The sequence below is a fragment of the Rhyacophila brunnea genome, unplaced genomic scaffold (assembly GCF_057557595.1).
Source record: "Rhyacophila brunnea isolate RB1 unplaced genomic scaffold, BYU_Rbru_1.0 scaffold_2, whole genome shotgun sequence".
NCBI lineage: Eukaryota > Metazoa > Arthropoda > Insecta > Trichoptera > Rhyacophilidae > Rhyacophila > Rhyacophila brunnea.
The window spans coordinates 59,253,761-59,280,872 of record NW_028232859.1 but is presented as its reverse complement, the minus strand read 5'-3'; the positions used below and the strand labels follow the sequence as shown (position 1 = coordinate 59,280,872).

At 35.0% G+C, this 27,112-nt stretch overlaps 1 protein-coding gene across 1 annotated transcript; it reads right to left on the bottom strand.

Annotated features, from left to right (window-relative positions):
• Positions 1-1,715: 1,715 nt before the first annotated feature.
• Positions 1,716-20,133, bottom strand: Sou (required for meiotic nuclear division 5 protein souji). The gene is made up of 9 exons (XM_085946405.1): positions 19,869-20,133; positions 17,361-17,453; positions 17,037-17,230; positions 16,187-16,347; positions 12,766-12,863; positions 10,260-10,407; positions 10,039-10,156; positions 3,715-3,860; positions 1,716-3,180 (listed from the first exon to the last, which is right to left on the bottom strand). The coding sequence occupies exons 1-9, from the start codon at positions 20,002-20,004 to the stop codon at positions 3,117-3,119; spliced, it is 1,158 nt and encodes a 385-aa protein (XP_085802531.1). The 5' UTR covers positions 20,005-20,133; the 3' UTR covers positions 1,716-3,116.
• Positions 20,134-27,112: the final 6,979 nt, after the last annotated feature.

Below are 27,112 nucleotides of genomic sequence, written 5' to 3'. Positions count from 1 at the left end.
ATAAAAAAAGACAAAAAGGAACATACTGATTCATCGCAGTAAAATCTGGTAATCAAATTCGCCATTTTGAAAAGCGACGATTTTGCGTAAACAAATATCACATGGTCTGTACGTGTGCGGCAAACTTCGAATGTGTTTGTAATTTTGTGCAAAGTGCGAATGTAATGTTTTCAAATAATTGATATGGATTAATTATACCATCGTATTATTTTCTCGAAATCATAAACATACTATAATAGTATTTGAGTATCAACCTATGTTCAATTTGAATTGGGTTATAATAATAATATACCCGTATATATATCAATAGTATGTTTGCTACAAAATCCACCCAAGTTATCAGTACGTACTTGCACAGGTTTGATTAAAAACCATGATGAAATTAACATTTAAAAAATATGAATGCTTAATATTATTTTGACAGCCCTGTTTTCTGATTGGCTTCATGTCGCAGGTGTTCATAAAATAATAATAATTCTCTGCACAGCAGAAATTATCAGTAATAATAATAATATTTCTTGAAATAAAATCTCCGATGATTAGTGATTTTTGCGAAAAGATCGATTTAAATTGACGTAGTGAATTGACGTAGAATTTGAACGGCGGGCTCTTCAGCGGGCCCTTAAGTCTTGCAAGTCTTGATGGATCTAAGTACGCGTGTTGATTGATATTTTGTCGCAGAATTTGAATTGGCGATCCATAGATCAAGAGGCGCGTATTCTCTACTTCTTCATCAGGGCTAGATTAAGGCATGTGTGTTAGGGACTACCAACCGAAGGCCATTGTCATGTATTTTTATTCTTTTGCTGCAATTTATTTTTATAAAGCACCCATCAATGAATGGGGCTTGAGTAATTTGGGAAGAGGAGATAAAATCAGAAGACCTTGATTCAGAGGATTGAATACATCCTTTTTTTATTAATTTCATCACTGCATATCAATCATTTTATTCCATAAGATTAAGTGTACAAAGCCCTGAGTAAATCTGCTCTGTTGCAGTGTCAGACTACTTTCTAAAAAAATATTGACAATCCAAAATAAGTGTTTGGAATTTGGACTTTATGTTCATTATTTTTAATTTATTATGCATTTAGTTCCACAGTTTCTATTTTGAGACGTAGAGAAGTTAAAGCCTATGCTGTGGCAAATATTGTGATATGTTAAAAGTTTAATTCACCGATGAGTTCTATTAAAAACGATTTTATCTCATATTAACGCAATGCAGAAGTTGGAGTTTTAATTGTTTAACTGTAAAAAAATTAAACTTTTTCATTTTGAAAATATTACTCGGGAGGGCTTACAGTACCTGTAGCCTAGAATTCCTTAATCTGGCCCTGTAAACATGGGAGTGTTTAGTTATGGTTTTGAAACAAAGTTTTTTTGTCAATTTTGTAATATCCGAGTTCTTTATGTTGACAGCAGCTGTTTCGGGCTATAACCCATACTTAAAACGGTTTAAATTAACTGATGTTGGAGATGCGGGCAACCTTCTTCCCATTTTAGACTGTTGTAAAAGAGCAGGAGGTATATATTATGTTTCTTTTCTCGCTCACAACAGCGGTGTAGCCTCATCTATTTTTTTATGTATTTATTTATATGGATTTAAATATCATCGAGTGTTGAAACAGTTTGAGGAGGGGACCATCTGAGTTTTGTTGACAAGAGTATTATTTCTGAGATTGAGGGTGGTGGAGGAGAAAGAAGTTAACATAATAACAAATCAATAAATTGTTGTCTTTAATGTTACATATTATTAAGAAACAATTTCATTTACATACCTAATTAGCTTCAAACATCATAAAAATAAATTCATAAAATCACAAAGAATTGAAGAAATAAACGTGTATGGAGACAACCGAATAGGCTCCTTGCATTTTATTATTTCAAAGAAACAAAACTGTGGAAAACAATTTGATTTTATTTTTAATGTTTTCTGTCAGTAAAGCCTTTTCAATGTCAGTCGGCATATTCTTAATATGTTTATTTAATGTTTATAATTATACCTATATTTAACATGTAACTATATATTATTATGTACCTACTTAGTAACATTGAGATGCTCATAGCCTCTATTAATTGTAATATTTTCAATGAAAAAAGTATGAATCAGAATTATTACAAATGGAGGAGGTATTATCTTTGAACATCAAAAATCTCAGAACTAATGGCTATTCAAAATTGCACACATTACTTTAATCTTCATGCAAGGATCCCATTGTCAATATATATCACAAATAAATCAAAACCAACAACACTAACTTGAATTGCAGCCAATGAAAACAATTCAACTGAAACGCTTATGAAGGAAACCAATAATATATTAACCCATTGGAAACAGATTTAAAAGGAGAAAAAAGTGAACCAACAGCTAGATAAAATTTTAGTAAATTTGACAAGAGTTTACTAAAACTGCTACAATTTTTTTTATTATATTATGTTTAATTTTAATATTTTTTAAAACTTTTGTAGGTATTGAAACACTTTGAATTATATTTCTCTTTTTAAAAATGTAGGTAAATTTGTAGTTTTAAGAAATATGTAAAAATAAAAAATAAAACATTTTTACCAACGACAAGCAGCGTCAAAGTGGAGCCGATTGTCTCCAACCGGTTAAATACATATTATGAGATGTACAGTTATCAATAAATAAAATTTTAAAACAGAATACAAAGCACCTCAAAATGATATAATTTAGACTATATTTACAAAGGTCGGTATAATAAATCTGCTAGAATGACTAGCTGCCCAAAATAAGGTTACAACCAAAACAGTCCTCCAAAATAGAAATTATGTAAATATATTTTGCTTTCAGATGTTCCGGCAAAACCTTACCAATGTGATTGGTTGAGTTATTAATTAAGTGTGAGTAAGTGGCCAATGAAATTGCTTATTTGAAAAACGCAATGGTCTTTTCACCGACCTTGTGTCAATGAATAACATTTAGCTAGAATTCAATATATAATAATAAATTGGTCTTATCTTCAGAGAGGTGAATTGCCTCCGCAGTCATAAGAATAAGGGCAGCTACTCAAATACAATACGTAATATATTATAAAAATCATTTTTTCATAGAGCTATAAGTATTTTATATTCAATATACACAACACATTCGTTTATTAGAAATGAATCAGTCGGGCTTCTGATTGAGCTTGTTCCATTGGACAATACGGACATTTCAATCTGGAAAATACAAAAAAAAACCATGACAATTAGTTTGATATCATTGCAAATAATATAATTATTTCTTTACTCAAGATTAGAATTTAGAGAGCTAAATCGCTGGCGGAATGTTATTATCCATTTATTGATTTTATTCTTTGGCCATCGTAGGTTAATCAGTGGCGAAGACTCGTTACTAAGTGATCATTCATTCATAAAATCAATCCAGACACAGTCAAAAATAGAGCTACGAACTACCATATGGATGCCATTTTGAAAACGTCATTTGAATATCAGATTCTGTCCAGTTGCGAGTCTTGATTGCGTAGTTTCCGACAGTGGCTCCCCCATCCATTATTTAGATAAGTTATAGGTCTGTACAGACACATAAAAAAGTTCAACTCCTCTATAGAAGCATTAATTAGGATCTTTTTGTTGATTAGTGAAGTGTTACCTTGAATCTCCATAAATTGCTAAGGCATGATATACTCAGGATAATAATGCAAGTTTAAGAATATTGGAGAATGTTAAAAGATAAAATGATATGTTACATACCTGATTCCTTGACAAAGTTTAGTGAGGGCATCTTTAGAGATAACATGTCCACATAGCAGGCGCATGGGAGGATTCTGTTCTGAGCCTTGCTGACGCAGGATTGGACAGGCGAATACCGAATGATGACCTCCACCCTCTACTTCGACCTGAAAATTAAATTAATCATAAATTGAAAAATGCACTGATTATGAAAGGCAAAATCTACACATTCACTTTTGTGATCATCACCTTTATAATACAGTAGAATCCTGATTATCCGAACTATAAAGGATAAAGGTAAATCTACAACAGTGATTTTGAACCTCTTTCACGTTACAGCACATTTTTCAAATTATAAAATTTTCGCTGCTATCAATTTCAAATTTCACTTAAAATAACCAAATCAGAGAGTTTGGAATATAACTAGAAGGTTTCATGACATTTTTCTATACTATTCCACAATTTTTCTAGTGAAGGTGAATTGGTAACCATAGAAAAAAATATATTCTGTACAGTGCAATAATATTGAAAGATGGCGACTATAATCTACAGATTATAATAGTCATCTTTAATGACTTATTTTGAGCTTATCAGAGAGAAATCGTTTATTTAACATAATACACAGCACACACTCTCGCAGCCAGTATTATCAAATAAGGTTCATAGAATAATATTCCCCAAAAGTGAATTTTAAATGTAAAACATACAAAAAGTGAAATACTAATAAACAATAATTGAGAAACTTAAAACAAAATATGTACTATTGTACAAGCACAACTCTTTAAATATTGATGAAAATCAAAGAAAATTGTGCCACAGGCGACTTTTTTACTTTACTTACATAGGAGTAGAATGAATGTGAGAAAAATATATGAACATATTATTTATTACTTTATCAGAAATTACATGATTTATGAAGGAAATGGAACGAAATCCTGAGACAAACTTCCCAATTACTCACGGCACCTGGCTGGAAAGCTCTGATATTACAGATCTACTTGCAAATCAGTAAACTTATATTAGCGGACTTGTACATACAAACTTTTCGACTGATTTGATTGAGATCGATAAAAACATCTAAGCAGCTTAATGTACTGACGAACGGAGGCTAACACAACATTGGGAAAATAGTCATTTGCATTTGCAACAAAAGCGACATGTTTACCACAACGGACTAGTGTCAACCTGATCGCCGTCGGTTATTTATAGCTTTACCATCTATTACAAAGACTTGGGCGGATAAATAACAGATGAACCCAATATTTATATTACATATTTTTCAAGCGCCAATACAAAATCACTGTTTCTTCACTTGATGACGTATTTTTGTACAATGATGTTTAGCTGATGAATAATGTTTTAATACTTTAATAGCGGAGTTTTTTTAACTCTATGGATTAAATCGTGTGTGAACGGTTGGGGATGCATTTTTGTTGGCGTTTCTGACTTCGAGTTAGTTGGTAGTTATGTTGGTGTCTGAATAGTCGAGATCATGGCCCCCACATCTCGAAGCAGGCTCCCAGGCCAGGATCTTTCGAGGGCCCCCCTACCCATCGCTAGTGTTATAAGGAGTAGGTTGCTCTACATCAGCGATTTCCAAACTGGGAGGCGCGAAAAGTTTAACACAATTAATGTAGCCACAGGTTTGCAGTTTACAAATGCATAGTTTATAAAACGGCCGCTAGTTATAAACTACATAAAAAAATAATCCTATAAAGGTTGTTTGCAAACCTGTCTGAAGATATAGAGACTAATTTTATAATAGTAAAAAAAGTCGCCTGCGGCGCTACTTTATTTCAGGACTATTAAATAGTTTAAATATGTGGTTGTGCGTTGCAATTTGATGTATTATCTATATGATGATTGATATACTTAAATGATAACTCCCGTGTATTATTTAGGAAACACTACTTTAGAACACCACACTGCCCTTAATCTCAGCGATAGGTAGGTGGGCCCGCCAAAGATCCTGGCCTGGGGGCCTGCTTCAGGATGTGGGGCCCATGATAGAATCCATTTGTCAATGAACGATAATGAATTTGGATTGAAAAGGAAAAATTGGTAGAATTATCGTGCGATAATTCATTGAAACAAAAACCCTAGTTCAATTTTGGTTGAATCTAAGTGAAGTGTAGCTGTCAGTATGTTAGCGATCAAATATCTATTTTTAATGTATCAAATTATTCGACCGCAATGATGTATTCCCAGCGAATCATATTCCAGTAAACAACTTTTATCTGGATCAGCAGATTGAATGGCGTTATGAAATACGTTATCGCAATGGAAAAGTAGTCGAATATCAATTCCCATAGTCTCATATTATATTATGACTGTAATAATATATAACATTCACAGGTACTCGAATTTAAACCGCTGACTCTTCAATATAATTATGTACTAGAATAAAATGTTTATGTATTACTTTTCTTCTTATTGTGCCATCCCCTAGCGGAGGTCGGCCACCATCAAGGCGATCTTATCTTTGTCGTATGCTACCCGGAACAGTTCGGTGGAGCTGCACTCGTACCAATCACAGAGGTTCTTAAGCCACGAAATGCGGCGCCGTCCTCTGCTACGCTTCCCATTGATCTTTCCTTGAATGACGAGTTGGGGAATGCTGTATTTTTGTCCTCTCATAATGTGGCCGAGGTATTGTAGTTTCCTGGTTTTGATACTACATAGAACTACTCGGTCCTTCCCCATTCGATTGAGAACTTCAACATTTGTCACCCGGTCAGTCCAAGGAATTTTGAGGATGCGTCTATACAGCCACATCTCGAAAGCTTCAAGTCTCCGTGACATCTCTTGGTTTAGCGTCCATACTTCCATACCATAGAAAATAATTGAGAGCACACAACAACGTACCATACGCAGTCTCAGACCTAGGTTAAGATCTCGATTGCTAAGGAGGTGTCTCATTTTGAGAAAGGCGCTCCTTGCGATCTCAATTCTAGTTTTTATTTCCTGAGACTGGTCCCATTTCTCATTGACCCATGTACCTAAATATTTATAATAGGTCACACGTTCGATCGGTTCGCTGTTAATGACAAAATTTGTGTTGGTGTCTGGTGTCGCTATTTTTGATACTAGTAATAGTTTTGTTTTCTTGAGGTTCATTTTTAAACCATAAGAATTACTGACCGCATTAACTTTTTCTTCCAGTTGATGTAAACTCTTTAAACTATCAGCAATCAGCACAGTATCATCGGCATATCGTATATTGTTAATATGTTTGCCATTAACCATAATACCCACCGATTCACCTTGTAAGGCTTCCTTGAAAATAGCTTCCGAGTACATGTTAATCCTTTCTATGCCGCAATTAGTTAATTGATAGTAATTAACATAAGAATTGGTGTAATTAGGGCGTCCAAAGACGCTTCGGGCACTTAACCGGTTAAGGTGACGCATCAGTGAAACGCCAAATAATTTTCAACTGTACGCGCGACGAAATTTTGTACTCGCTCGCATTCATTGAGAGAACGTCGAGTCAGACATACGTCACTTTGCTGCGTGATGGCGACGGGCCAATTAATTCTAAAATCGTGTAAAGATGACTAAAAACGTTACCCATTTACTTTAAAAAGAAAACATGTCAATGAATATATTATTATTGTTACTAATAGAATAATAAACAGAACATAAAATGGACGTATGTTGGATTTATATGAGAAATAATATTTCGTTTGACAGGCGTCTTTTGCACCCGCGACCCGCAATCCGCACATCGCCTAGCAACGATCTTTTTAGACCGTGCCTCAACTAATGCATGGCCTTAAATAACAAAGGTGACCATATACACCCCTGTCTTAGACCGCGACGAATTTTTACCTCTCCACTGATTTCGTTTTCAATCTTAATATTTGCTGTTTGATTCCAATATAAGTTAGCTATCAGTTGAATGTCTCTTGCATCGATGCCTTTCCCCTGTGAGAGTTCGAGAAGTTTAGGATGCCTAACAGTATCAAATGCTTTCTCGTAATCGATGAAACACATATTAACATCTAGGCATCTTTGCACTAGAACATTCAAGCTGAAAAGTGCTTCGCGAGTGCTCAAACCACTTCTGAAGCCAAATTGTGTGTCATCCATGTCTTCTTCGCATTTTCGAAAAATCCTATTATGGATGATTTTTAATAAAACTTTTAACATGTGGCTCATCAAACTTATTGTTCTAAACTAGCTGCACTCCTTTGCATTCGCCTTTTTTGGTAGAGTGATGAATGTCGATTTCAACCAATCATCAGGAATTATGCCCGTTTTGTAAATTTTATTAAACAAATCAACGAGAATTTCTAATTGATCTTCTTCTAATAATTTTATCATTTCGTTGTAAATATTATCAGGGCCGACAGCTTTACCATTTTTAGAATTTTGTATTGCGTTTATTATTTCTGCCCTATTTATGCATGGGGCTTGTTCATATTCATTAAAAGTATAGCCAATAGGTCCCCTATCATCATCAAACAGATTTTCAATATATGTCTTCCAACGAGTCAGCTTCTTTTCTATATCTAATATAATACGCCCATCTTAGTTGCCCTCAAGTTAGTTGATGAGATTCCTTTTGTAATTCCCAATGTTTCCTTTATCTTCTTGTGCATATTAAAGAAATCATATTTTCGTTGGAGATTTTCAATTTCTTTGGATTGGTCGGACATCCATTCTTCTTTAGCTGTACGAATTTTACTTTTTATGGTATTATAAATTCTCCTATATTGAGTTTCATTTTTATTTTTCCATTTTCTTCTTTCGTCCATTAAAGACAGAATCTCATCTGTCATCCATTTTTGCTTCTTAGCTGTTCTTTTATATTCTAATTGATTATTAGATATGGAGGAGAACACATCTTTTATCCTTTCCCACTTGTCTGTTATGTCAGAGGATGTAATGACTGAAGTTTTTATTTGTTCTATTTCTGTGTTCAGTGCACTTTTTACTTGTTGTTTGACTTCGGGATCCTTCAGTTGATTAATGTCAACACGTTGGGTTGCGCGTGGTTCCCTCAGTAATATTTTAAGTAAATAATAATATTTCAGTAATAAATGTAAGCTGAACCAAAGTCCATCCTCTCCACCTTACATCAGTACTGGTAATTGCTGCTGTCCAATACCAGGGATATTTATTGACTTCCCAGTCTAGATCCGCTGTGTTCTGCGATACCAGGGTCACCTCTAAGAGGATGTGGTGCTGGCACCACGCACAGACGGTCTCGGTAAGGGAGAGGCTAATGATCTGTTTTAGATCTATATTGCGCATTCACTTGCCTTGTAGGACAGCGAGGACCAGTGTCTGGTTTACTCAGAACAAAGGTACTACCTCTGCAGTCCAACTTTTGACTGTATAAATAACGAAGAATGATTTATCAAATGTCACTCGAAGATACGTTTCCAGTCTGTTACCATCGCAGTCTCGATATCGCTTCGCTCAACATCTGATTGTACTAGGGTGCGGAACTCGGCTCCGTACCTATCATATGTTTGTCATTGTAATCTGAACTGCTGTAACATCTATTGTACCAATCATTACGCTGCTAATAAAACTCGCTCCTGCATGCATCTTCGACTTCTTCATCATCATCCTTCAACCCCCAAAGAAGAATAATATAATACTTTGTCAAGATAAGAAATGCAAGTTGTAAATAAAGTACTGCTAACATTAACATCATATTTATGCGAAACGGGATTTTCTGCATTAGCTGCAATGAAATCCAAATATCGATCCCGTTTAGTAGAAAAAGAGCATTTTGTACTAACAAGCACACTAACAAGCACATTCATCGCATGAAAAACAAATTGATTTATATTATAACAACCTTGTTTATTTTTATATATTTTTTTTTCATTTTTGTATTTGTACATTTTTAACTATTTAAAAAAGTGTCTATTATTATTAATGAAATAAAGGAGGGGAGGCGCCAAGATTAGATTTTTTTTAAAAGGGAGGCGTAGTAACATAAAGTTTGGAAAACACTGCTCTACATAATCGTTTTCTAAATGTTGTTTCGTGTAAAATTAAGGGTATTCGGTGTATTTTTAGCGATTTTTGTGTATTGTTGAATAAATCCACTTTAAGTATGGAGTTGTCGAATATCGACACACAATATTCAAAAATTGCACCATACAATAGACATTTTAATACTCTTTAAGTAAAATAGCGCCGCAGGCGACTTTCTCCCATTAGGGCAATTTTGTAATGTGTGTATATCTCACTTATCAAGTCAACCCCCACGCCGGGCCCTCCCAGAGTCCGGGCCCCTAGGCTGGAGCCCTGTCAGCCCCCCCATTGTGGGGGCAATGGCCGAGATACATGAAATCATATTTATAAATGTAACTTTAAACTTACAGGTAATTCATCTTTAGCAGCCCACGCATGGTGCGCATGTGTGTGTGCCATCTTCATTCTTATATCTAGTAGCGCCGGCAATACACGGCTTCCCACACTGACAGCAGACTGCAGAGGGCTGAAAAAGATAGATGATTCAATGAAACATTTGACAAGAAGCGCTTTATTAGTTGGCTGAACAATAATCATACGAAAAAGTTGACGATAAATGAAGTAGTTACCTTAAAGGAGGTAGTCGCAGGAGGGCACATGCATCACGCAGGAAGAGATCTACTGCATCAGGCCAAAGCGCTTCATCACGAAGGCTTGAGTAACTGGGCGGCAGGGCACCGCCTTCATAAGCCAAGAGACACATACTTCTTTGGATTTCTGGAAATTTCACATTATCATTATTCAGTTTCAATATTATTTATACTGTAAATCAACTGCAACCCAACTAACTACGGCTGTATTCCGTGAGAATTCTCAAAAAGTTACTAAAAAATAGGAATAGAAACTATTTTGGAAATAAATAAAAACATTTATAGCACATAATTAAAATATGTTCATATATAGGAATCCGTGTATTCAAAAACGTGTACTCGTGTAGTAAGTGTAGGCAATAAATCGTCGGTCCCTATTAAAAAAGTCGGATCTGCAAAATGCTATTTTTCAGTACGAGCAATCAAAGATGTTTCATCAAATATCCTTTGTGACCTATTGCTTGCCATAATGAAGAAAAATACGGGTTATAGAAACTTTTCTAAACGTTTATAAAAACATCCGTCTGTCCGGTGAACATAGCAGCAACTGTCAGATCCGACGCATCTTGCGCACCCACGCCCAGCCAACAATGTCGGTTGGTAAGAACCGACATTGTTATTCGGGCACTCTCGGTAGATCCGTCATTTTTAACTTGAGTATCTCGAAATTTTTCAAACAAACAAAAAAAACTGTGATTGTGGTATAAATGTTTAAAGTGTTTAAATAACTTTTACGTAATAATCTGAAAATGACAAAATTTCAGATCCGACTTTTTTAATAGGGACCGACGAAATAATACTACTAATCCTACTAGCATTATGTCTCATACAGGTAGGCAGGTTATGCGTTGCTTAAAGGGAGCAGTGAATCAAGTAAGGAATGAGAATAATACAACTTTTTAACGGCGGGTGACTTGATTGTTCCGAGATTTTCTAAAATTCCTTGAGGGTTCCCGAGAAACAAAAAAGATTGAGAATCGCTGTGAGTAAGTACACATATGATACTGCAAAACATATTTGAAAAGAATGGTATTTTATTTAAAAAAAAAAAAAAGCTTTAGCAGACACCATTATCAAAATAACGTTGAAAAACCATAAATATAATGATATGTAATTAGTGTTTAAAATTATTCAATTTGAAATTTGAGTTATTGACAATAGAGTATTTATTATATATACAGTACACTCTCAGTAATCCGCCACTCGATTATCCGACAACTACTAAAATCCGCCGTTATTTTTATTAGTTGAAAGCAAAAAATCGAGCATTATAATTCGCCGATATTCGATTGTCAAATTCAGTAGTCCGCCGCGTATAAGTATACAACGCAGATGATACAGGTTTATTTTGGAAACTCCTTCATAAAATGTATGTTCATCGCGAAGAAAGTAATGTACCAGGAAGGAAAGTGCCCAAGAACAGCATCACAATCATGCCATGCTCCAATACAACTGGGACACACAAACTGAAGCTTTTGGACATAGGGAAAGCCAAGAATCCTAAGCCATTCAAGAATATCTGCCTCACTGAACAACTGGTTGTGTCAAATGATTTACTGTTTAATATTTAGTTGATAAACTAAGTTTATAAATATGTGTAATTTAGTAAAGAGGTACTTGATTTTGATTATAAATAAGAGCGGAATGCAGAAACATTTGTCATAACTAAAATTTCCTTAGCAGAAAACACTATGCAGAAACACTGTCCTTAGTTATGATCATTTTTATTGAAAATAATACCATATTTAAAAATTCTCGTTAGGTAAATTAGGTAAATTATTTTATAATTGTTAAACGATGACAAAAATATGACAACTGCATTTTATAAATGCAATAACTATAAATACATATTAATATTTAATTATAATACTCTTATGTTTCCGTTATAAGTCATTATACGTGATTCCACAGGCACCACAAGATTTTTTTTAACATGGTAACACTAGCATCAAGTGTCATTCTTCATCTGGTATTTTGTATTTCTGCGGGCTGGCGTATAAAAATAAAATAATATTCTGCAAGTACATGCCAAACGAATTAACACTATCAATATCCATATTGAGATACATTGTTAAATGAATTTGAGTGTATGGACTGTGTTATAGACATGCGAATTTATTTTGACAGCAGCTGTCAGTGGTAAATGGTAATACAGAAGGGGGCGTGTTCATAACAAAAGTAGTCTATAGTTAAGGATTCCTTAACTCTATACTCAGGATTGTCTATAGTTAAGTCATGCTTTTCGGCGACTTATCCTTAGGAACGAAATCTTAGATTGTGCATTCCGCTCTAAAACCGTAATTTGCTAGTACAAATTTCTCAAAAAAAAACTATTTTTACGAAATAGCTGTTTTAATTTTTACCATATTTTATGTATGCACTATAATCCGCCGCTTTCACTAATTGGACACTTGTCTGGTTTTTGGGGTGGCGGATTACTGAGAGAGTACTGTATACAAAAGGGATTTGTAATGAATCAGCTGACCTTTCTCATGTTTGTTGACAAACTGCGGAAAGTGCTGTTGAGCGTAGAGAACAGCGGCGAGCGGTCCTTCACGGCGAGCTGCCAGTAGAAAAGCCAATCTGAAAAACAAAACGGCATCACTAGCTCAAACGCAGTGCAAATAAAATAATGCATTTCCAAAATAAATTAGGTATGTCATCATTGGCATCAATTTTAAATCACCAGCCAAGTTTCCACCAAGAAGCAATGTCAATCGGTTTTTAGAAGGTTTATGCCCAGGGGCAACTGATTCTTCCTTAGATAAGAATGTACGACTAGGCATTTTTTTCCAAAATAAACCTGTGTCATCTACATTAAATATTTGGCTAGAGGAATATTCTCCATCTTCAATAATTTTGGATAATGAGGAAATAAATTCTTTTGCAGCATCTTTATCCGCCTCAGCCGATTCTCCAGTGAATTTAATATAAACCAACCGTTACTTGCTTGAAAAATCGTGTTAGAATCTTCTTTTAATCTAGCCTTCCAATCTTTGTGCAAACTAAGAGCCTTCGCTTGAATAATTGAAATATTCAGAGGGACATCTTTTTGATGTTGGTTGTCGATCCATGATGACAAATATATTTCCATTTCATCCATAACTATGCCGTGTCTTTTGAAGACAACCTTTAAAGATATATTTCCACAATTTTGAACGTATTCCTTAATTTTATTTTTATTTTTCAAAATTGAACATATCGTAGTAGACCTGTTTGTATCATACGAACGTCCGATTGAAGCAAAAGATTCACCGCAATCAGAACGTCATGTGAAGTCCTTGATTTCTCTTTGTTCGTATCAACACTGCAGTTTTTCTGTTTCTCACTCTTGTTTATAAATCTTTAGGGTGAAATATTTCAAATGAATCAAATTAGCAAAACGCACAACACAACACGCCTGCATGTGCTCCTGCGCAAGACTAAACCTATCCTAGCTAGCTCACAAGCAAAGTGACGGGTGCGAGCAGGATGCAAGTGATGCAAGAAATGCACTTGCTTGCGAGTGAGCGAGAGGGGATATCTTTACCCCACAGCGCGATGTTTTAAAAAAACGATCTTTTTTTAAATGTGCGAAATAGCGAATTGTGCGAAAGTCGAACGTTCGAAAGTCGAGGTCCGCCTGTATATTAATTAAAGTGTTGATATTTTGACCAGATCTAATTTTAGTGTAGATCGCTACTGTTGAAGATATCCCTCTGATTGTACACTGCATGTCATATTTTTGTTCATGAAATTATTTTACTGACATAAAGATATAGGTTCGTCGCGACCCCGGCGAGTGCGGATTCATTATATCGCGATCTTTTTTTAAAACTCGAAATTCTGGAAAGGAGAAATTATCCAACAAATTAAATTTTTAATGTGGATGAGATGGGACTCTATCGGAAACGAATGCCAACAGGTACGTTTATTTCCATAGAGGAAAAGACTGCTGCTGGATTTAAAGCATCCAAGGATCGTCTAACTCTTCTTCTTTCAACTCATTGAAGAAACTGATGGAGGTGATTGATGCCATTTGGGTTAGGTGGAAACAATTTAAAATTATGAAAGCTATCAGAAACATCGACGCAGCGTGGAATGAAGTCACCCAGTCGTGTATGAGGGTGTTTGGAAAAGATTGTTCAGTGAAATTGTTGAAGTTCACTGCATTTATGAAAATGATATTCAAAATATCATCGAAGAGATTAGTCTTATAGCCATATCCGGAGGCATCGAAGGTGTTGATGTAGATGATATTCTTAACTAATGAAGAGCTGCAGGAAATGGACTGCTATACATCCCTAGAAAATGACGTCTCCAAACCTGTTCCCGTGCAAAAGTTAAGTGTTAAAACCATTGAAAAGGCTCTTTCTCTTGGAACATGAAGTTGTTAAAAGAGAACGACGAAGATTACAAGCGAGTGAGTGCTGTAATGCATTCCTTGACATTATGTAATCGCAAATTTTGCACAATAAATGTAGAGAGGCCAAACAAGGGAATCCCCCGCGATGAACGGGGGGGTTACCTGTATATATAAACGAATATTGAATATAATATGTACATAATTTGAAAATTCAGAGAAATATATTACCACTAGAAAAAATCTTTTTGAAAACAGATGACACCCTGTGAGATTTGAACCCGCGTTCCCGGGTACTCTACTAACAAGCCAGGTGCATACTATCTAAATCATGCAAATTATATGTTGAATAAAAAAAATAATTGATTAAATTATTATCAAGTGCATACAACTAAAATTTGGAGAGATCCTGACACCGGTTATTGATTAAGGCGATACTTCAGTGAAACGGCAAATAATTTTCAACTATAGGCGCGACGAAATTTTGGACTCGCTGGCAGTCTGAGAGCGAACGTCAAGGTGTGAATACGTCAATTTGTTTTGTGATGGCGATGGGGGTATTAATTCTTAAATCGTGTAAAGATGACTAAAAACGTTACCCATTTACTTAAAAAAGAAAACATGTCAATGATTATATTATTATTGTTAATAATAGAACAATAAACAGAACATTAAATGGACGCATGTTGGATTTATTAATGACAAATTATATTTCGTTCGGCATACGTCATTTGCACCCGCATTCCGCGCATCGCCTAGCCACGATCTTTTTAGACCATGCCTCAACTGAGGTATAGCCTTAAGGTAATATTAATACTTAGAAATTTACCCAATTTAGAAAGCACTTTAGAGAGTATTGTAAAAACTACTAATTAATCTCATTACAATTATATAGGACGCACATAGGTCAGTTGGTAGAGCACATGGGCAAGAATCCCGCTGTGCGTTATATTTTTTCAAAACGATTTTTTCTAGTGGTTATATATTTCTCTGACGTGTTTTCAAATTATTATGTAAATTTAATAAAATAATGTTACTTTCTTTAATCTTGTGAATTATTTGTTGAATAAAAAAATAGTTTATTAAAAGAATATTATTAAATTAAAATGTAGAAATCAAAAGTTTTATGAATGTTCCGAAATACTGGTAATTAGATTTTAATATTAGTAAATCGGTAATGAAATTTAGCTGTATTTACCAGCAAACCGGTAATGCAAGCTCTAGTTAGGAAGTGTCAACCAGAAATGGATTTCCTGAGATTTTACAAAATGTTTCAAGGGTGACTCCGAAGAAGAAATGTTGCAATCACTAAAATAGAGTATATGAATCGAATAGGGAACGTTGTTTGTTCAAATATTTTATTCTTCATGCATAGGCACAATGAGAACAATGTTGACAAAATAACGTTGTTAGTAGATATAAAATTAAAATCATCATATTATGTACTCCAAACATAATATTTCTACTCACAAAGCTAGCCGCGTGCCAATTCAAAAGAAGAGTTACTTTTCCAATTTTGTACATCGTGTTTCTGAAGAATGTTGTGTATAATTAATTTTCTAACCTGTGTAGTTTGAAGGGTAATTGTGAATGGTGCAAGGTATCTGCGTGCTGGCTGGCCCATGCCAGTGCAGGGCGAGGGTCTCTGGCAGCTAAGGCTTCCACTACTCGATGGAGACCAGCGTATGGCTCACCTCTTTCCGCTTCTTCCTCCAGACCTGCCTCCTAATACACGAATACCATGTCAATTTAACACAACATAGTGATGAGAAGTTCATAGTTTTGTTATGTAACGATATTCAACTTAGTGTTTATTTGTTTAGTTGTGTACACAATAAACATTATGTTTATTTAATTTATGAGAGCATTTATGAAATGTTATGTAATCAAACAGAAAAATTATATTGCCAATTCAACCTTATGTATTATGACACATTAATATAATATTATGTCAAGCACGTAATGATAAACGATAAAATATTAATGAATATAAAAGAACCTTTTGGAACTTGGCGAATGCGACATGCAACAGTGACCATTTATGCATTAGTTCGTAGTAGACAACCTATGTGTCTCTTTTGATCTGATATTTGTATAAGATTCTAACTTGTAATCAAAATTCAGTGAGTTTTGAGCAATTAAGTCAATTTGTTTTTCATTATCTTCACTAGAGAAGTTTGAAGAGGCCATTTTCAAGAAAAAATAAATCACTGATCAGGCAAAACCAATGATACTATTGCTCCAAAAGATGTAGTGTCACGTGCCACGCACAACAGTCAAGCCGACTCAATGTGTCTCAAACTGAGTCATATTCAATTCCATTAGAACAGTGGTTATGAAACCCGTCACTGCCGTGTGTCGTCTTATTTTGCCCAGATCGAAAAACTAGCTTTATTGAAATGTGAATAGCATACTTGAACTAGGGTATCGGCAACCGTATCGAATCCTTGTCGGTAAAGATGCTGAGCGACGGCTCGGTCTAAGAGAGGTCGCTGCTGAGGAGCACAGAAAAGTGCGTCTCTCGGAACAGCCCCCGAGAGCTCCGCCACGAAGCTGCGGTCGATGGCTTTGCCGACGCGGGAAACGCATGCGTGACTGTCTCGGTGTTCTGTACAAAATTCAAACTCATTTCACAACATTTCAATGAGAAGCATGTTTAATTGTCATCAGTGAATTTATATCAAAGCGCATACTAAGTGAAGCATGCATTAAGTACAATATTCTAAATAAATACTGACCTGAAGCAAGTCGATGTAACATGTCTTTACAGCGAGCTGTGGTCTCTCGTATCACCTCCACTTGTCCCGGAGTTAACATGAAGTTATCAGGAACTATTAAAAGCAAAATATTATGTAAAAATCAGTAAGTATATACAAAAGGTTATCCAATAAGAGATGTATTCATTGAACTTTTCTCCCAATATGTTGATTGTGTCACGAGCTGTATGGCATGTTGCACCATTTTGTTGGAATCACATATCGTCCAGATCAAAATCATCTAATTTATGCCAAAAAAGCAGTAATGGGATTGCCATTTGTTTTCAAAAAAATATGGTCCAATTACACCTCCAGACCATGAACCTGTACATTTTTGTGGATGTAAAAGTATTTCAAGAACAGCATGTGGGTTTTCATTACTCCATATAGGACAATTGTGCTTATTTACGTAGCCATTTAACCAATAATCGGCGTCATCGCTGAAGATGATTTTTTCATGAAATAATGGGTCTATTTCAAGTTGCTCTAAAGCCAAATCAGCAAAATTTTCATCCATCAAATGGTCATGCGGTTTAAGTTCTTGTTTTAACTTTATTTTATACGCCTTGAAATGCAATTCTTTATGAAGAATATTCCATGTAGTCCCGAGTTCTTTAAAACGAGTGTAAGTTGATTCTAAAGATTTTCATCCACGCTTTGATTCACAACAGTGCGTTTAACACTGCAGTGCGTTTAAGCTTCATATTCACTAGGGGACAAAATGTCCCTCAACACAACGTGCAACATAGAGTCTAGGTGATGCTGCAATGTTCCACGCAATATGGTGAGGCATATCCACATAACGTGGGGCATACTGCATGCTCTTTCTTAGCGAGTGAGCACACAGGCCGTGCGTCAAATGTTGGCGAGTGTAGACAGGTGTGCAACATGTCACTCGACATGGCAGCAGTGTGGGAATAAATATATACGACACTGACCAACACAACCTACTCGGGCAACATTTCTGCAACAACTGATGTGAGTCCTGGTGTGTACAAGCAGAATGTTCCCCGACATCGGCACAGATGTTGAGCGTCATGTCCCGTGACATGTTGCTCCATTTGTCCCCTAGTGAATATGAGGCTTTACGTTTTTGACTCGAATTTTTCAATTAAATTACGAATAGTAAGCTTTGTAGGTCGATTATTTTGACCATAAATTTCACATACTGCCCGAAACAAAGCTCGAATAGATTGATTATTGTTGTAATACATTTTAACAATTATTTGTATACCTACGCTGTACAGCTGTGTATATTTTCATGATGATTTGCTGAACAATACTGAACACAAAATTGAAAATGTCCCTCTGAGGCGGACGAAACCGGTCCTAATCTATTGATTAAAAGGGAATAAGTACTACAAAAAAATTACGTTTTATTAAATTAAAACAACAATACAATGCAGTTCCATCATGAATTGACAGTTAACAAAATAACAGAAATTAGAGAATCATGGTATTAGAGGGGGGAATGTTGGACGAATGAGTGGATGGTATCAAGATAGATCAGATTGTGTCTTAACTCTCCGGCAAGAAGGCAAATACTTAAAGTGAAATATATTTTTTGTTGTTCGCGAGAAGAACTTCACGTTGATTAGGACTACATCGTTAAGTATAATTTCCGGCTGAGATTACATAATTTTGTGCCATCGTACTAAAATTTCTCATGTTCGGCCATTTAGGTTTTATGAGCTGATGTTAAACTTCTCGTCAACATACAAGTGCTGGTCATCTACTCAACGCCACAAAAATTTGGTAGGTTATACTACCTATTAAATAAAAGGAGCTATTACTTGGCCCCTTAAGAGTCCAAGAAACGTATTTCATTTTTCTCTACTTTACAGGAGACCCCAAACACAACAAGAAAGTGTTTGCGGGAGATATGTATTGACTTATCTTTTGTCCATTGAATTTTTTTTTTAACACATAACATGACATTTAATGTCCAGTACCATACGTAACTCAAAGTGCTTAAAAATTAAGATAGGTTTTTTTGACTCTAAGGGGCCGTAATTATAACAGGTATATACAAGACACATCAAGGAAAACGTGGCTTAAACCTTCCTTTATGAACTAGTTTTAACATTTAATTGAATCGGACAGTAGATAATTTTGAAAAATGGCAATCTGTCATTCAAAGTTGGACAAACTTCTGGCACATCAGCAATTTCTATAGATAGACAATTATTTTATGTGTAAACATAGTTTAAAATGATATCTCCCCACTATGAAACGGTTAAAATATATATTAATATAGGTAATATATCCAGATTATAAATAACATAGGCATTATTGCATTTAAATGTCTGTAAAACTTGTGTAGGTTTTATTAACTGAAAGAAATAGATGAGTAACAGACAAAGAGAGTTCATTGACTTTGATATACAAGCATTGTAATACGAAACAATGACTGATAAAAACATTCACAGAATAGGACACCATTAAAATACGTATTACTGAATTGATTGCATTCAGAGCTAAAACACTCACCTTCTGAAAATTCCTGTTTTAAGTTTTGAATGTGAGTAATAACATCATTCAAAATCCTGTCAGCATGTTCCCCGAGTCCATTGAATTTTGACAAGGCCGTGTCAATATCTTTTTCTACAGATAAGCAGGATTCCATATTACAAGACGAGAGCTGTCACTATTGACACTTTCTTTCCGTTTTAATCAATTCAAAATATAACGCAGTCAACTATGACAATTCACTCTACGAAAGCAATCTGACATTCGAAATATTTACTAATATGGAGGTAGGGTTTACAGTCATGAAAACTATGCATTCCATAAGTTATAAAAAAAAATCCCAACGTAAAATAAAAATAATATTTTATTAAAAATTAACCTATTAAATCGAATCACAATTCTTTGATTATTTCAGAATGCTATCCAAAAGATTTTATATAGCCAACACGCCAGTGTTGCCATAATATAATTTATAAAAACATCGCTTGTAAAACACTGGAATAAATATTCGATATCTGGCAACACTACGACACGCACACTGTCACACATATTTTTTTCCGGCTAGGTAGCAATAATAATATTATGTTATTATATTAGGTACATTATATTATATTATATTATATCATATCATATCATATCATTCAAATGACAGAAAGGAGTAGAATATGGGTAGGGAGGCCTTTATCCAGCAGTGGATTGGATCAGGTCGATGGTAATGATGACGATATTAATATGTAGATAAATATAATATCACCGATTTTGATAAATACAGCAATTCAAATGACAGAAAGGAATAGAATCAGGCTAGGGAACCCTTCATCCAGCAGTGGATTGATCCTAGTTGATGATGATGATGATAACGATATGAATATGTAGATAAATATAATTTCACCGATTTTGATAAATACAGCAATTCAAATGACAGAAAGGAATAGAATCAGGCTAGGGAACCCTTCATCCAGCAGTGGATTGATCCTAGTTGTTGATGATGATGATAACGATATGAATATGTAGATAAATATAATTTCACCGATTTTGATAAATACAGCAATTCAAAAGACAGAAAGGAGTAGAATCAGGCTAGGGAGGCCTTAATCCAGCAGTGGATTGGTTCAGGTCGATGTTTATAAGGATGATATAAATAGGTATAGTATCACAAATTCGCTTAACTGATAGTAGTAGAATCAGGTTGCAGAACCCTTCATCCAGCAGTGGATTGATCCTAGTTGATGATGATGATGATAACGATACGAATATGTAGATAAATATAATATCACCGATTTTGATAAATACAACAATTCAAATGACAGGAAGGAGTAGAATCAGGGTAGGGTGGCCTTTATCCAGCAGTGGATTGGTTCAGGTCGATGATTATGATGACGATATGAATATGAGGATAAATATAATATTACCGATTTTGATAAATACAGGAATTCAAATGACAGAAAGGAATAGAATCAGGCTAGGGAGGCCTTTATCCAGCAGTGGATTGATCCTGGTTGATAATGATTTAAATAATATGTATAACACCAATTATTGTTGAATACCTTTTAAATATTTTTGGGTTATATGAGCTAATTTAATGAATATAAGTTTCATTGGTTTAAAAAATTATCATCTAACAGCCATAAAAAAAATGTTACGTTATCAAATTTTGAAATAATATTCTATGGTTGATCAGTGTTGCCATGTCTACTGAAATTTCAGTAGATCAACTGATATTTTTTGCCAATATACTGAATTTTTGATTTTTTTTCGAAATTCAAGAAATCTACTGATATTTGTGTTTCTCCATAATTGTAAATTAACTGATGATTCTTTTAATAATAAACTTGAAATGATTTACGCATGACCTTTTTTGATGTTAAACACTTCTAAATTGTCATAAAAAGCATTCTGACACAAGAGCGCCATTTTACCCATTAATATCATCATTGTTTACAATAAATTAATATTATTAGTTTTAAATCATATCTAATAAACCACATTTTTCAATATCTACTGATATTTTATGAAATCCACTGAATTTTTTGTCAAAATCTACTGAAATTTTAAATTTTGACTTGGCAACACTGGGTTGATCGCATAGTCAGTGTTGCCATGTCTACTGAAATTTCAGTAGATCTACTGAAATTTTTGTCAGGAAAAGAAGAAATTATGATTATGAGAGATTATGTGAGATTATGTCAATATGCACGCTTTCACCAAACACAATCGTTAAATTTCGTACATTTTTGTCAATCTACTGATATTTTGAAGAAAAAATCAAAAAATCTACTGTCAACTTTACAGTTTACAACTTTAGTTTGCAACACTGGTTGATACCTTTTAAATATTTTTGGGTTATAATAAGCTAATTAAATGTATATAAGTTTCATTGGTTCAAAAAAAATTCATTCAACAGCCTTACAAAAAAAAACAAAAGTGACATCAAATTTTGAAATATTATTCTTTGCGTTGAACTGACGATACGTGCGCGCCCGCAGTGAAATGAAATAAACATTTTTAATGTGAATTCGTATAAATGTTATTGTTTATTTGAATAATTATAGTTATCTATAGGTACTTGCTATAAATGTGAGTTATTATATAGTGATGTGCATCTTTAAAATCATTATAAGACGTAAATAATCTCAGCTACAAATTCGTAATGATACGATGATAGATGATAGTTTTTAAAAGTGATTTTTTTTGTGACTGTGTTGAGTTTTATAAAATTGTGCTCACTTCGAATTATAGCCACTCGAATGCATCCGATAAGTAAATATGTGGTGATTCAATTGGAATAATGTAGTTAAGTATACATAGCGTGATAAAAACGCAGTGTCAAAAGACTTTATTTATTAAGAAGGTTAAAGTAAAAAATAAAGTAAAATTTTCTTTTTTTATGTTTATTTTCTTATTTGTTTATAAAAAAACGAATTAGTGTTTTTTGCCAGAACACAATTTGTCTTTTTCAGCGGTACTGATTACACTATGTGTTATTTAGTGTTTTCTGCCAAGAGAAAAATGCAGAATATTCTAAAGCCATTGTCATAGTTTTAAGGAAAAATTTTAGTACGTAAAATTATCTAGGTATTTTTATAAAAAAAATGAAATAGATACATACTGCAATAGTATATTCTTATAGAGTGTAGAGATTATAAGTAGGTACATGTGTAAATAATGACAAGTAGAAGACTGTCACCTCCGAAAGGGGGGGGGGGGTGTAGGATGATGCGCTGGACCCCCCCTGATGATGTAAGGTCATGGTGATATCGTCTGCTGGCTTCTTCTTCCGGGGACATGCTTATGTTGATTGACAACGCGAAATTACAGGCAAAAACAGGGCGTTTATTTGTCGGAATACATTTACAGTAAATTTACAGCGTAGAAAATATTTAACAAAAATATTTAAAAAAAAAAAAAAATTTAAATTGGCGGGTGACGCCAGCGGCCGTGGCCGACGTCCGCAGAGACCAAAAACCGAATGACAATCTTCTAGAGGCTGGGGTAGCCTCCGAAAATTAAAGTAGGTAATAATAATACACAACAAATAATTCACAATTCTATCACTGAAAAATGACAAAAGGACAGCCTTTACACTCTATGTACCTGGCTTGTAGGTACATTGGGTGTCATATTTCTGGTCACAGAAACAGACCTTTTCCAGGTACATGATTTGAAAGCAATGACATTAATATGGACGAATCATCTGGAAAAAAAAATGACACTCACTTTATTGTCGGGTCTGCCGAATGGCATAATCTGTTCTAACACCATTACAATAAAGGTGATATTGCTATAAATTCCTGATGCTTTTTGTTGGGTCTGCCGAATGGTTCGGTTCGAACGGATTCGCTCAAATAAACATTGACATTAGAAACACTGCTCTAACGCCATGACAATAAAGGTCATATTGCTATAAATTCCCGATGCGTGATATCGCATAATGGAAATTGCGTGACGTCTACCTATACATGCGAATTTACTTGCTAGCTACTGTATTGAGTGCGTCGTCCATTAATAATGTCATTGTTTGAAAGTGACTGTGCATTTGCTGGGATTATCATTACTGCATTTCTTTGCTTGATAGGTACATATTTTGAAATATCTTACATACAAAATGACCACAGACATATTCTTATAAATAAAATCTTAGTATACATAATTTTAAACTAAATACATTAGACATTGAATGGCTTGGAATGAATGAATTTATAGGTATTTAATTATTATTATGCATGACTTTAATATAAGTAGGTAAGTGCTTTATGGATGCTCTTTTTTTACGCTAGGTCAATGATTTTTTTTATGCTAGGGACGAATTTAATGGCAAGGCTTCTGATAAAATTATTAATGCTGAGAAAGTAATTATTCTTAATACCTACGTATTTATGAAATAATACTTATTTAGTTTAGACTTTGTTGGCTAAGTTTCTAAAGGGCGACTATAAAATTTTCATACATCTAAGCTTACGGGCTAGAAATTTGTCTCGCAGTCGATCTGCTCATGTTTGCATGAATCAGCCCAGTGATGATTCAGGCCTCATGGCCTTCGATCCTCTGAGGATGCCATGGTTTAGGCGGTAACAAGACATATTAATAAAGGTAATTTCAGAGTAACTATCATTGGTGGAAAAGTAGCATCGTTAGAGTCATCATCATCAGTCTGAATCAATACATTGCTGGATGAAGCCCTCTCCAAGCTGATTCTACTTCTCTCGGTCCTGTGCGTTATGTTGCCACGTACTTCCGCAGTACTTAACCATTTCATCGATCCAGCGGCCTCTAGGTCTATTTTGCGGACGATTTGTACCTCTTGGGTACCACTGGATGACTACATTTGTCCATCGGTTGTCCCTTTTTCGAGCTATGTATCCAGCCCATTTCCATTTGTGGTTTTTAGAGAACACTATTACATCGCAAACCCTTCTCTGTTTTCTTATACGATCATTCCGCTTTTTGTCATTTCGCGTTATGCCCAGCATGCACCTCTCTATACCACGCTGTGCTAGTTTCTGGGTCTCTCCTTTACTTAGGGTCCATGTTTCACACGCACTTGTGATTACGGGAAGCACACACTGGTTTAACATTTTGCGCTTAAGGGTTATTTTTGAAGACATTATTCAGACGGTCAAAAGTTTTGCGAACAATTTCATCGAATATACATCCACCTACAGACACCTTGTTGTCCCAGAAAAATCAATTGAGTTACTGCATATGGCTCTTGCAGACTAATCATAAAATAAATTGCATCTCTCATAATTATTACGAAGAAGTGTTTCAGCAGCAGCTTAATAGAAAATTAACCATGTGCATGTAGTCAAGTTAGGTGGCGATTCGTGATAGGCATGACATGGAAACATGACTTTTCTGGTTTCCTATTGCCTCGGGTAGAAATATCACAAATGAAACAACTGCGTCTTTCATGTTAGAAGAGTCACGTGAGCTTTGTTAGTAGAAACACATATTGAATTCGTAGTTAATTCAGTTAATTAAAGTTGGGTATACAGAGGGGTGGAACCCATACGAGTAACGACCTTCGGCCATGAGGTTCCTGCTATGAAGAAGAAGAATGATGCTAATACCAAAGTAACCAATACACTGGCTGGATACAATGGCACCATGCCTATATTCTTGACAATGACCAGCGTTAAATAATATACAAAGTCATACTGCGTCTCTCATATACATACGAAACTAAGATGCTCACACAGTGTAATTGTAGTTCCAAGTTAAGTAGTGAGGAGTTGGATTCACGACTACTTCCGATGCTGCTACCGTGACTTTTCGTGTATTACTTGCTATCGTCTTAGGTAGACGAATTACAAAATAGACCGTGTAGGTATATCATATTGTGCAGGTGAATCAGAGGTGCGCTCGCGGTGCCCATCGAGGATGTGAGAAGCGAGAGCCACGTCGATTCCTTGGCATGGTGCTATATCTTTTCGTGTATACTATCGTCTCAGGTAGACAATTTGCAAAACAAACTTTATATGATTCCGACGAATCCGATGTACGCGCGGGATTCTCATCAAGTACCAAGTTACGGAGGTGAGGATTGGGAGTCACGACCACTTCCCGACCTGGTACCATAACCTTTCGTGTATACTATCATCTCAAGTAGACAAATCACAGAAGAAAGTATGTCTCTCTGATTATGTATACGGGTTGTTAGGTAACGCACCTGGACTACATCTAAAATAATCTTTTTAATGTATTATATACATCAGTGGCTTGTTATCGATTTTGATTATAAAATAATAAATCTATATATATAAAACAAAGTCGGGTTAGTTACACCATTTATAACTCAAGAACGGCTGCACCAATTTTTATAATCTTTGATTTGTTGGATTTGTCTCCGCTCCGAATAGCAGAATAACTATTAAAACATCGGATAAATCACGGAAAAAATAAATTTCATTTTCTCATACATTTTGACATTTTGAACAATGAACCTCACGCATTCGAAAATAAAAGAAAATCACAAAAAATTTAAATCCGTATACAACGCCATCTCTGATACATGACAGAAACAATAACCAAGAAACAAACAAACAAAAGAAAGAATGATAGTCGAAATGTCTAACTGTCAATGGTGTAGTATGCCCAACATTTCGTGCTTCATATCAACAGCTCAATTTGCTTGAAAACGATACGAGTTACACCATTTATAACTCAAGAACGGCTGGACCAATTTTTATCTCGGAGCCAGACCAAATCAATGAAGCGCTGATGGCGCTCAAGAACGCCATCGATATCGCCAACGAACTCATGAAAAGACTAACCAGCAAAAGGACCTAGATCCAGACCAAGATAGAGAGAAACGAACGAGCGCCGACAAGAGTGAAGAAAGAAGAAAGGAAGAAAAAGAAACACTATTTTAATTCAAACCAACAAGCCATGATGCAGATATTACAGAAAAACCCGCAAGGGAGGAGACTTCCATCACACGCCATCATACAGATGAAAGGGATATGGGGCTTGCCCCGGTGCCCTACACGCCAAACATACCACAACAACAACAACAACCGATTTTTATGATCATTGATTTGTTGGATTTCTCTCCGCCCCGATTAGCAGAATAACTATTAAAACATCGAAAAAATCACGGAAAAAAAATTGTGAAGAAAATTAATTTTCTCATACATTTCGTATGGAGCGGCTTTTTGATGATATCTCAAGAACTGATTGACTGATTTCGATGATTTTTTTTGTTCGTTATTTGTTCGTCGTTTGTTGTTCGTTTTGTACGTCAAAATCGAGACGGAGCGCTTCAC